The sequence below is a fragment of the Melopsittacus undulatus genome, chromosome Z, assembly GCF_012275295.1.
Source record: "Melopsittacus undulatus isolate bMelUnd1 chromosome Z, bMelUnd1.mat.Z, whole genome shotgun sequence".
Lineage (NCBI taxonomy): Eukaryota > Metazoa > Chordata > Aves > Psittaciformes > Psittaculidae > Melopsittacus > Melopsittacus undulatus.
The window spans coordinates 56,036,765-56,049,119 of NC_047557.1; the positions used below are offsets into that span (position 1 = coordinate 56,036,765).

Consider the following 12,355-nt stretch of genomic DNA (forward strand, 5'->3'; position numbering starts at 1 on the left):
ATAAATATGTATTTGGAAAAAATACCCAGCAGAACAACAAACAAAAAGCAAACCCAAACAATGTCTCTTAGATTGAAGGAAGCTAAAGGCTTACTTCTCAGAATGTCTGCACATTCTGTGCTCCCAGAGAGTAAGGAAAACAATCTAGTAGGCACCAAGCAGGTACAGAAATCTGTTCTTATGACTCAAGATTCATAAATAATGACAAAAAAAGTGGCAGAGTTCAGCACATTCTGTTTTTGTGAGCTTAGAGAATAGAGGAAGAGGATGGAGAAGTAAAGCATCGCCTAAATTATTTTGATGTGAATAACAAATTTGTGCATCTCTTATTAATGATCAACTTCTGGATGGAACTTCAGGAGAATCTTTTACTACTGCACACTATAGCAAAGCTGCAGTAGTTTTTGTTGATGCCTGGCAGTCTTGTTCTAATTTTTATTTTCATCCTGTCTCATTCTTTCTGTGCTGTGCTCTGCTAAGCTGAACTTCTGCAGAGACTAGCAAATACTCTGTAGGAGATACGCTTAAAGTGTGGAAATTCTAGCTCTTACTGTTCCTTTTGGAAAGTCTCACGTTGGATAAATTTTCTTATCAATCTCAATGGGTGTGAGTTGCTGCATAGTCTCAGCAGTTCACCAAAAATGTACTGGCACTGGCAGAGAGGCTGTGGTTCTGTGGAGTATATGCCAAAAGTTTTGCTGTGTGTTCAGGGCTGTCAGTAAGGCTTTTGTGTTTTTCAGGCCAAACAAATAGAACTGCAGTTCACTGTTGGTGAAGCTATTACCAGTGCTGCTGTAGGGACAAGCTCAGTAGCTGCACGTGATGCATGGACAGTCACAGAGGAGGAATATATCCCCCCTTCAGGTAGGCTTTCCTAACACAGGGGATGGGTTGAGGAACATGGAATCTCACAGTTATGGTCTAAGACTGAGCTTAATAACATTATTTCTGTGGTGGATGGTTTTATAACCAAGTAAGAGATATTTTGTGTTTATTCATGCTGGTTATATACAGGTCATTTCAGTTCTTCAAGTCCCATTTGCTTAGAGGTTAGAAGACTTTATTTCATGTGCTGTTTACATGTGCTGTTAAATAGCTTCTTCAAATCTAATTCATGCCACTTGATACCGAATTTCTTCTGTCATTTCATTTTGGTTTGCCCTGTTGGTTTAGTTTCAGGTTTAACATACATAAATCTTCCAGAGTATCGTTTTGAAGCCTGCACTGGGAAATAGGGTTATGACTTTAAATTGCAAGCCTTTCCAGCAACTTGGAATTATATGATTAAGTGACATATCAGCCTCAGACCTGCACACAGGTTTTTTAATGTTGTGAGGGTGATTTTAGATCTCTTAAGTGTGCACAAAGCTCAGCATTTACAGAACAGGGTAGAAACTGAACCTTGCCATTGCTGCAGAAGTTTTGAGTCCTAATGGAAAGAACGCTAAGTCTTACACGGCATGAACTGACAGCCTCCTTTTGGCCACAGGCTCTGAAATGCTTTTATAAAGGGTTAGGAGGACTCTATTCAGAGTTTCTGTTAGTAGAAATACTTTCTTAGTGACTCCAGTGAACACTTTTCCTAAATAAGCAGAGATTAAGGTGTCATCTGGATACTCATGGCTGACTAGATTTTTTCATTGCTGCTGCACATTATGTTGGAAGTAAAGATGAGTATGCCTGACTCTCAAAGCTCCCCTTCTTCCCTCCACCTTTCTTCTTTTCATACAGATTTGAAAGGGAATGATGTGGTTCCCTGGGTCCTAGACATTATTTTGAACAAGCACATAATCAGCCCCAACCCACACGTTAGGCAGGCAGCTTGCATCTGGCTTCTGTCAATGGTGAAGAAGCTGAGCACACACAAAGCAATTAAGGTAAGAAATACTCCCTTTCCTGACTCTGGCTCCTTGTCCCTGTTTTTTCCTCTCACTTCCTTTCTCCCCCTTTGTTCCAGTTCACTTCCATTGCCTTTTTTTCCCTAGTGCTGGTGCAGTCCTTACTGAGATTTTTTGAGACATGGCTTATCTTTTGTCACTAGAAGTGGCAGATGAATGAGGCTTTTTGACACCTTTGTAAATTTCTGACATGGCACTCAGGTCAAAGTGAGCATAGTATAAACGGCTTTTGTAAGGTGAAGGAGCAGGACATCTTCTCTCGTGGAGGAGAGGTTGGGGTCTGTGCAGTTCTTAGGATTTATTTTTGGAAATGTTAAAAAGAGGTCTAGGAGGTGAAGAAGGGGGACAATTTTTGGGCTCATTTGTTTTGGAGTTTATCACAACTTTGGTACCAGCTGTTGTGTGATTCTTGTACTGTGTATTTTTGGTGTGCTTGGAGAACCTAATATTTAGAGTGCTTGTTTATAATGAGGGAATGTAAAAGATCCTATACAAGGACTTAATAAAAACTTCCCATCCAAAATGTTCTCTCTCTGCACAGAGGTACTACAGACTGTGGTGGCACCATGTAGCCATCTTGTGCTCTTCAGGTGAAGAGCTTTGGAACAATAGGTGCTTTGCAATTGTAAGCTGTTATATGTAAAAACTTGCTGCGTATTATACTCATCTAAACAATAGGCCCTGTGGGAGCTGGCCAAATCCACTAGTTTGGGGATGAAGTGTCCTCACACACAGGATAGCTCCATCTTGCTGCAAGCCAGATTTACGATGCATTACTGACATGTATTAGGCAAGGAAAATAAAATATGTTTACTAATGGCATGGTAGTTGTAAAAAGGTGCTGGAAAAATAATTTACCTTCTGTTAATGTCAGTCAGGCTGCTGCTTACCTGTCTGGAAAGAAGAGTTGTTCTTGTAGGTGTAGCTCAAATAGGCAGCTCCACTGATATAGTAGTCTCTGTTTATCTGTTAGGAAGGATCCAAATGAAGGATCCAAAACATGAGATAAAAATAATAATGTCCTTTTTTCTCATCTTACAGTCTCATCTCAAGGATATTCAAAGCGCATTTGTTTCAATTCTGTCAGATAGTGATGGTAAGTGCTATCATATGCTAAGGATTGTGTCTTTTCGTGGGCATTTAACAGGATGGAGGGAATCTTTGAACTGCCAGAAAGTCACCTACACGCCCTCTGTCAGCATTAAAAGACAACCAAAGAAACATCTCATTTCTGATGTAATAGGAATGATTTTAGTCATTGCATATAGAGATAAGAAGCAGCTTTTTCTGTGCTTTGCTAGCCAAATACATCTTTTTCTGCATTTACCCCTTCAAACTGTAATAGCAGAAAATGTTCGTTGATTCTTCTCTTCTGCTTTGGACAGTAGGATGTGTGTTGCAGGGTTCTGCATGGACAGGAGCTCTAAGCCCTCTTTAAGCTAGCAGAGTTTGGTTTGTAGGTCTTCCCGTGGCTGCTAGTGGAAAGGAAGGTAGCTGGCAGCCTATCCAAAGCTCACTGAAGTTGGAGAGAATATTACCACTAACTTTGCTGAACTTCAGGGGCCAGCAGCATGTCAGAATACTTAGACCTCTTGGATTTCTCTCTGCTCTTTCAAAACCTGCAGTGACAATATCAACGTGAAGGTGTCACCTAGTTCAGAACAAATTGTTGCTTCAGAATGCAAAGCCTGTGTCTTGCCAGACTAAATCTGCTCTAAAATGGAAACCTGTGAACTGCAGGAGAGAACTGGTTTTGCTAGATCATGATTTTGGTTGAATCTTTTTTTTGAAATTTGTGTGTTACTTAATTACATGCATATAGTTAATTTTACCTTGTAAAATCTCTTGCAGAGCTTAGTCAAGATGTTGCTTCAAAAGGTCTTGGGCTGATATATGAACTAGGAAGTGAAGAGGATCAGCAAGAGCTAGTCACCACACTTGTTGATACCCTTATGACAGGGAAAAGGTACAGTGAGCTCAGAATAAAGTAAGAATATTCTGAGCAGTATGTTGATGGGAACAAAAACATGCCTCTCATGTGTGCAAAGAGATGTTTTGAGGTGAAGGGCATGTCAATATCCATGTATTCCTAGTGGATCAGACTCAGACATTTCTTAATTCATCGTAGAGTTGTTGTCACTGAAGTTGTGTTCCATTCAATGAAGCTTCAAAATCATTCGGTCCTGATTCAAATCAGCTGTGGTTTTGTTGGATTTCCAGGAGGAAATTGTGTAATTGCAAAGGACAGTGCATGATGTGAATGTTGCGGAATTAGGAACTTGCTTGTGTCTGAAATGTACCTTTTGCTGGGGAACTGTGAGTGGTCACTTGTTAGTTTTAGTGTGAAAAATGCTGGTCTTCTGGGAGTCCTGTTAAGTAATTCTACTGGTCAGTGCTAAAAATGCTCTTTAACAGCCCACTCCCTCTAACCTGGCATGGATGTGGCCACCCTAAGTGACATAACCTATCTTGGGAATGTTGGAATCCAGTGGTAGTAAACAGGAAGAGTTAAAATGGATGGAAATTGGATCTTTTTTTTTTTTGTTTCATTTTAAAGTAGAGATTTGTTGGGCAGAAAAAGAAAATACATCATTCAGTGTTTTGACTTTTTACCTTCTAGCTGCTCAGCAAAGCCCTCACTGTCTGCAATATCTGTTTAATGTAACACATGATGCAGATTAATGAGGTTCCTTATAACTTGTGTAGCTTTGGACACATGTATGTTTTCTTGGGATTGGAACTGGAAGAATGGGAAGTTACTGAAGTAATGAAGGAAAACAAAGTTGACCTGTAGCATGCAGTCCATTATAGGGTAAATTTTTGGTAAAGCTAATACTGGACCTCTTTTCTACCAGAGCCAAACATGAGATGACTGGAGAAACTGTGGTATTTCAGGGTGGCCTGAGCAAAACCCCAGATGGGTAAGTTTACTGATGGTCTCAAGGGCAGGCACATAATCAGTGCTGAAACAATATACCCTTGCTTACAGATCTACTTCCTGAGCTTGTACCTCCTTGTTCTCTGAGTTACCGTAACTGTTTTCTGGTAGTACAGATAGGGTATTCACTTCTCTCTGCTTTAGGCTGTGAGTTGAATGTACCTTTACCTATTGTGGCATTTGTGTAGCTAAAAATAGTGACACCGATTTCCCTTCTGCTTTCCATAGTCAAGGCCTTTCTACCTACAAGGAGCTTTGTTCACTGGCTAGTGATCTCAATCAACCAGACCTAGTGTACAAATTCATGAATCTGGCCAACCATCATGCCATGTGGAATTCTCGAAAGGTAATTTGCTGCTTTCATACCATTTACATTCCCACTATGAATTTCAGAAACAATAACTGCCTTTTTCTGGCTTTGGTTATACGATATATTGATAATTGCACAGGGAGGACATTTGTTGTGGCTTTGGTGTCAGGTCCAAAGCAAATTTACCTGCCTGAAGAACAAATTTAGAATTACTTGAAATTCTTAAAACATAGGTATAGAAGGGTTCATATCATGCTGCATTCCTCTCTAAATCAACCTTGATCCTTCCTTTTTACTTTTGAGTGCACCTGGGAGCCAGATCTTGGTGTGTTCAAACAGTGAGATAGCATTTTCAAAGCTGGATGAATTTGCAGATGCCAGAGTGACTTTTTTATGTAAAAAGGAAGAGGAAAAAATACTGAGGAACAAGTTATGAAAAAAACAATTGACAATACACAAGTTTAGTCATTGTTGTCAAAGCATTCTTTTTAAGTCAAGTTTGATATTTTAGAGCTATAGGGACCTTTAACAAAGCCAAAATACTCTTGGATCCATATACTGCTTAAAAAGGTATTATCATAAACTTAAACTTTTCAGAGCTTTAATTTGTGGGTTATTTCATTAGCTTTACATAAGCATGGGAGAACTTTCCTCCAGGAAGCAGGCAGAGCACCTTTCATGTGCTTTCATGCAGAAGACTCTGGTAGCTGCATTTACTGTATTGCACCTTTTGTGCTTTTTCCTGCTTGCTGCCTGATGTTCTGAGTCTCTGGAAATACCACTTGGTGCAAAAAGAGAAACACCCCAGCATTAACTTTCATCCAGAGTTTGACAAGTCGGCTGGCTGGATGGCTGCATGCAAAGAGTTGTGGTCAACGGTTCAATGTCCAGCTGGAGACCAGTAACGAGTGGTGTCCCTCAGGGATCGGTGTTGGGACTGGTCTTGTTTAACATCTTTGTCGGTGACATGGACAGTGGAATTGAGTGCACCCTCAGCAAGTTTGCTGATGACACCAAGCTGTGTGGTTCCATTGATAACGCTGGAGGGAAGGAATGCCATCCAGAGGGACCTTGACACGCTTGTGAGGTGGGCTGGTGCCAACCTCATGAAGTTTAACCATGACAAGTGCAAGGTCCTACATCTGGGTCAGAGAAGTCCCAGGCACAGCTACAGGTTGGACAAAAAGGAAATTCAGAGCAGCCCTGAGGAGAAGGACTTGGGGGTGTTGGTCAATGAGAAAATGAACATGAGCTGGCTGCAGTGTGTGCTCACAGCCCAGAAAGCCAACCGTATCCTGGGCCGCATCAAAAGGAGCGTGACCAGCAGGTCGAAGGAGGTAATCCTGCCCCTCTACTCTGCTCTCGTGAGACCTCACTTGGAGTATTGTGTGTAGTTCTGGTGTCCTCAACATAAAAAGGACATGGAACTGTTAGAACAAGTCCAGAGGAGGGCCACGAGGATGATCAGGGGCTGGAGCACCTCCTGTATGAAGACAGGCTGAGAAAGTTGGGGCTGTTCATCCTGGAGAAGAGAAGGCTGCGTGGAGACCTCATAGCAGCCTTCCAGTATCTGAAGGGGGCCTAAAAGGATGCTGGAGACGGACTCTTCGTTAGGGACTGTAGTGACAGGACAAGGGTAACAGGTTGAAACTTAAACAACAGAGGTTTAGATTGGATCTAAGGAAGAAGTTCTTTACTGTGAGGGCGGTGAGGTACTGGAATGGGTTGCCCAGGGAGGTTGTGAATGCTCCATCCGTGGCAGTGTTCAAGACCAGGTTGGATGAAGCCTTGGGTGATACGGTTTAGTGTGAGGTGTCCCTGCCCATGGCAGGGGTGTTGGAACTGGATGATCTTGAGGTCCTTTCCAATCAGAACTATTCTATGATTCTATGATACGTCTCTCAAGGCTTGCCTCTATTTGCACTGGCACTTGAGACGCACAGGAGCACAGTTAGGCTCTTGATCCTCATGGAATTTCACCAGCTAGAATGGGTCAAGAAATTTGACTCAGTGACTGAGAAGGCTGAGCTTTGGAATTTGAGTTTGCAGAATTGCTTAAGTTGGAGGGGCATCTGGAAGTCTGTGCTTCAAACCTCCATACAGGGGTGAGTCAGAGCAAGCTGTTCAGGGCCTTGCAGATGATGCCTCCATTTTCTTTATAGTTTCTGCAACCCCTTGCCCCTCACAGCAGTGGTTCTAACTGAGGGTGTGTCTTTTATTACTCTTCCTTTTTTAGAATAACCCAGACAGCACATCCTGTCCTGTGACATCCTTAGAGTGGGGTTTTGAGTGGTAGCCTTTGACAATGCAAAGCAGGAAACATGAAATCATTAGGCACTCAATGCACTGGCCTGTATTGAGCAATATAGTTTTGGGCTATCCTGCATCAGTTCCACTGTGTTAGATTTGAGAATGGAATTGACAGTGGTGAAGAAAGAAACAAAAGAGGGTGGACGAATATTTGAGTTTCATTATAGATGGAGGCAAAATTATAATCCCCAGAATTTTCAGGTTGTAGAGATAAAGTGGAGTTTTATTTTTAGTTTCTCAGTTCCTAAGTTAATCTAATCATAAGTGCAGCAGAGCTGTAGGGAAGCAGTGGCCCACACTCACCAGTCTTCCCCAGAAAGAATCTCTTTTGGAAAAGCATATTCAAATCTTCATAATTTTAATTCTCCACCACCACTTTCTTCAAACAAAGTCAGTATCTTGAAGGTGGAGAGAAGGAACTTTAGTATTACTATGTTGACTGCTGAGTGTGATTGTATGCTTAAGATCAGTGTGGTACTGTAGCACTGATGGGGGACTGATTCTAGTGACATTTTAGTCATTTTGATTTCATCTAAATCTGAACTGTGTCTGTCAATTTGCCTCGGGCGATGGTGTGCTCAGAAGTAGTGACTGAATGAGTGAGCATTGTTTCAGCAAATACTCTCTTGTCATTTCAGGGAGCAGCTTTTGGTTTTAATGTGATAGCTGCCAAGGCTGGAGAGCAGCTGGCTCCATTTTTGCCGCAGCTTCTTCCCCGGCTATACCGTTACCAGTTTGACCCCAACCTGGGAATTCGACAGGCAATGACCAGCATTTGGAATGCCTTGGTCACCGACAAGACAATGGTGAGTGAGCAGCACAGTGCAGAATGGTGGTTTTGCTGCTAGCCAGCAGAATCTCGGAAATCCTCATGGAACAGTTGTATATTGTGAAAGGAGAGGCTGTGCAGGAAGGGGTGGGGTATTGTCCTGCAGAGAAAGAGGTGCTTAAATCCGTGGATGAGCTGGAGCGTGCACAGAGGAGGTTGCTCCTATATATGAAAGGATAATTGCAGACTTTGTTTATGCAGCCTGTGATAAAATTTGTGATTTACTTGAAGTGTAGTCTTTCCACACTTGGATATTGTTTTCATATTGCTTATGAGAAGCTCTTCAGGAATTCTTATGGCCTAAGATGCCCTTCTTAGAGCAAGAGCATCTAAACATGATTCCTCAGTTTTTAAGTGGAGGAAGCCCATGGGAAGCAGCTTCTCTGAGACAAGTTTCAGGAATAAATGGTTTTTGTGAGATGCTATTGCTGTAAATCTGTGCTTGCTGCTGCATCTAAACAGTTCATTTGATAAAGTACTGAGGGACTTTCTCTTGTCATCTCTGTCACATTAAGCCCTTAGGTGGTTCAGGAAAGGCATGTCTAAAGCAAAGTCAGAGTAAGTTTGCAAGGGGTCAGATCTGGGAATTATTAATTCATCTGCTGTTGCTACAAGCAGGTTGTACTGTTCAAAAGAAACTTTTTCTTCTTCACAGTACCAGACTAGGATGCATCGTCCATGCTTGTTTCATTACTTTGCCTTTTTTTTAAACAATAGGTTGATAAGTACATGAAGGAAATTCTTGAGGATTTGATCTGTAACCTAACCAGCAGTCTGTGGAGGATCAGGGAGTCCAGGTATTGCTAGAAAAAGTAACATACTTTTCTTTGAACTCTGTTCTTTTCTTCACCATAAATTTGTTAACCCGAAGAAGATGAGGGGGGAAAAGAGGATGCATCCTTTCATCAAGATAGAGCCTGGTCTTGTAGTCTGCACTTGAAGTGTAATAAAATCTTGGAGCTATTTGCTTCATTGAGCCTGAAATTTTTTATTGCATGTGGCTTGAGCACGATACTAAACAGTATTTGCTGAAGGAGGAGTTCTCTGGTCACAAAGTTCTTGCCTGTCCTTGGACGTGAAATATTGTTTAATATTAGAAAACCTTGGCAGTCTGGTTGTATACATACTTGGCAGCAGGATGCCAGTCTATATCCCACTTTTATTAAATTGATTTTTTATTTATAATGGTTTGTAGTTATACTGTGTTGAAAACTTCCATTTTAAGTTCAATCCTAGATTTTAGATCATTTTGGTTTGGTTTTGTCCTGTACTCTCAGAAAAGCATCTGGAACAATTATTGGAATGTTTGCAATAGCAGTTTCCACCATAGCAGCCTTCCTCACTTGCTGTCACTCACGTCAGATTTCACCTGACTGGCTGAACCTTATTTTTGTCTATTAAAGGAGGCATTATTATGATAGTGTACATTTAGGCATGGGGAAAATAAGGAATGTGAAACAGTTCTTAAATTTTCTTAATGGTTTGCGTATACATATGAACATATTTGTGTATACAGCTATAGCAACTAAGTACACCATATGAAGGACATAAAATCTCTTGTTTGCAGCTGTCTGGCGCTGAATGACTTACTAAGAGGAAGATCTTTGGATGACATTATAGACAAGCTTCCAGAGATCTGGGAAATACTATTCAGAGTGCAAGATGACATTAAGGTAATGGAACTGATAACTGAAAAGGAATTTTCAACAGAAAGTACAGTGATCAAGCTCTAAGATGTTTAAAGAGAGATTCTCTGAGAAGTCAAGTTGAAGCCAATGGGAGGTTTGGGGATTAAGCAGACAAGTAATTCGGCAGTTAAAATTTTCATGCCACCTTGGAAATTCTTCATGTATTTTAAGTGCTGGTTTTCATTCCTGCTGTGCTTATTCTTGATGGCTCAGCATTTTTACTTAATATGAAGGAATTTCTAAATATTTGCTTAACTCCTGAGTATAGAAACATTTATTTTGTACTGCATGTATGCTTAAATGACTTGCATATATGAGGTCAGAGTCCTCAGCTCCTTCCATGTTTGAGCTGTGTTAATGTATTTGTCCCTGAGTATACCAGATACTCAGATGGACCAGAGTCAGAATTTTTGTGGAAAATACTATGTTATGTATTAGCCATGGGTATAGCCTTGTCAGTATGAGTGATATGAATTAATATGAATTGTTGTGAAGTTTTCAAAATAGCAACAATGGATTGTTGACTTGTTTTTTTAGGAGACTGTGCGAAAGGCAGCAGATCTTGCCCTAAAAACTTTAAGCAAGGTAAAACTCTTCATCATTTGCACATGGAAACGTGTATGGTTTTGATGTTAGATAATGATTCGCTATCATATTTACAGGAGTGACCTGTTTACCATAGTCTGTTGTTTTGAAAAGACCTCCAGTATGAAGTGTAGTTATGATAAACAGAACAGCCCCCTAGGAAGCAGTCAGAATAAGTTTGACCATATCCTCTTCTGTACTTTTTTGATGCTGCTTGAGGATGATGCAGTGTTTAGTCTTAAACAACCAAAGGAGGGATATGATGAACTGTGTTTTTCCCTCTGTCCTTTTTGTCCCACTGGGAATGGTATTCAAGGAAATTTCATACTTCAGCTGATGTAGTTGACCAAGGGCAGTGGGGAACCTTACCGGTGTGAAACAAAGTAATCTACTCTGGACTTCACACTCTGGTGCAGAAATTTCACACTCTGGAAATGGAAACAGATCTTAAAAGCTGTGTATGAAATCACAGCCTTCATGGTGTATGCAGTGTGACATTTCAATGGCACAAGTTGTGAACTTGTACCAAGGTGCTGCAATTGCAGAATCTCTTCTGACCTGGGCCTTGCTTTTCTGCCTAGTGGAATGTTTGAATCTATGTGGCTGAGAGGCTGTCCCTTAACTGAGAGGTCATTTGGTCCGTCTCATCATCTGGATACACATCAAATCCTGCTAGGTTCTGAATTTGGCTTTTCTGGAAACTTGACTCTAGCTGAAACTCCTTTTATGGATGTGACTTGGCTTAAGTACCTCCTGGAGAGAATGAAAATATAACAGAGCCTTTGTTTGGCTTTGAGCAGTTGCTGTAGTTGCCATTGACTTCCTCTGTCTGAAGGAAAGAGTGCTCTAATGTAATCTGAGCAGGAGGTTTGTACATGCTTCCAACGTGGATTCTCACCTGTCCCCAGGTCTGTGTGAAAATGTGTGAGCCCTCTAAAGGAGCAGCAGGTCAGAAGACGATAGCTGTATTACTCCCTTGCCTCCTAGACAAAGGAATAGTAAGCACAGTTGCTGAAGTCCGATCTCTCAGGTTAGTTTTGCATCATGTAAGTTCCCTGGGGGTTGTATCGTGATTTCATGGAATATCGGAATCATAAAATGGTTCAGGTTTGAAGGGACTTCACATATCTGGTTTCAACCTCCTGCCATAGGCAGGAGCACCTTCCACTAGATCAGGTTGCTCCAGCCCTATCCAAACCTGGCTGTTAACAGCCACAGCATTTCTGGACAATTTGTGCCAGTGTTTCACCACCCTCACAGTTGTCCCAGAGAGACCCAGCTTATTCACTCAAGTTGCAGGATGTTCTGTGTGTTTGAAGTGACAAGTTTCTCCTCAGGACTGCTTTCCTGCTCAGTCCTTTTCTCACTGAGTTCAAACAGCAGCCCCAAGAGCTCTACCCATCTTTTGAGAGTATCTGACCTCTCTGCAGATGCCCAGATTCAGTTCCCAGCAAGAAGTTCTTTTCTCCCTGTACAACTGGCAAACTGATCTGCAAGCAGTTTGCTATGCTGGAGACTTGTCTTCAGGACTAGCATATGTCTTCTGCTTGTAGACAAAAAGTCCCATGGTAGCTCTTGAAACAGTCAGGTCTTATTTCACAACTGATTGTGAGTAATGACAGCTCACATCCCAGAGGCAACTGCACTTGGTCATGCTGTTCAAATACATTTTATGTCTTGTAAGGGTTCAGTGTCCCTTGATGTGTAGACATTTCGTATACTTGTCACTTTGTAACCTTGTTTAGTCCTTCATTTCTGTGAAGGACAGAAAGGCTCAAAAATTCAGACCTGATATGT

General features: G+C 41.4%; 1 protein-coding gene across 1 annotated transcript in view; it reads left to right on the forward strand.

The window, feature by feature from the left end:
* ECPAS (Ecm29 proteasome adaptor and scaffold) overlaps positions 1-12,355 on the forward strand; it is a 70,839-nt gene that overhangs the window by 43,954 nt on the left and 14,530 nt on the right. Inside the window, exons 24-34 of the mRNA XM_005154852.3 lie at positions 741-864; positions 1,732-1,877; positions 2,940-2,994; positions 3,750-3,864; positions 4,754-4,819; positions 5,065-5,182; positions 8,095-8,262; positions 9,003-9,082; positions 9,853-9,958; positions 10,511-10,558; positions 11,467-11,588. Of these exons, the coding sequence (XP_005154909.1) occupies positions 741-864; positions 1,732-1,877; positions 2,940-2,994; positions 3,750-3,864; positions 4,754-4,819; positions 5,065-5,182; positions 8,095-8,262; positions 9,003-9,082; positions 9,853-9,958; positions 10,511-10,558; positions 11,467-11,588 (1,148 nt within the window). The remainder of the gene's footprint in view (positions 1-740; positions 865-1,731; positions 1,878-2,939; positions 2,995-3,749; positions 3,865-4,753; positions 4,820-5,064; positions 5,183-8,094; positions 8,263-9,002; positions 9,083-9,852; positions 9,959-10,510; positions 10,559-11,466; positions 11,589-12,355) is intronic.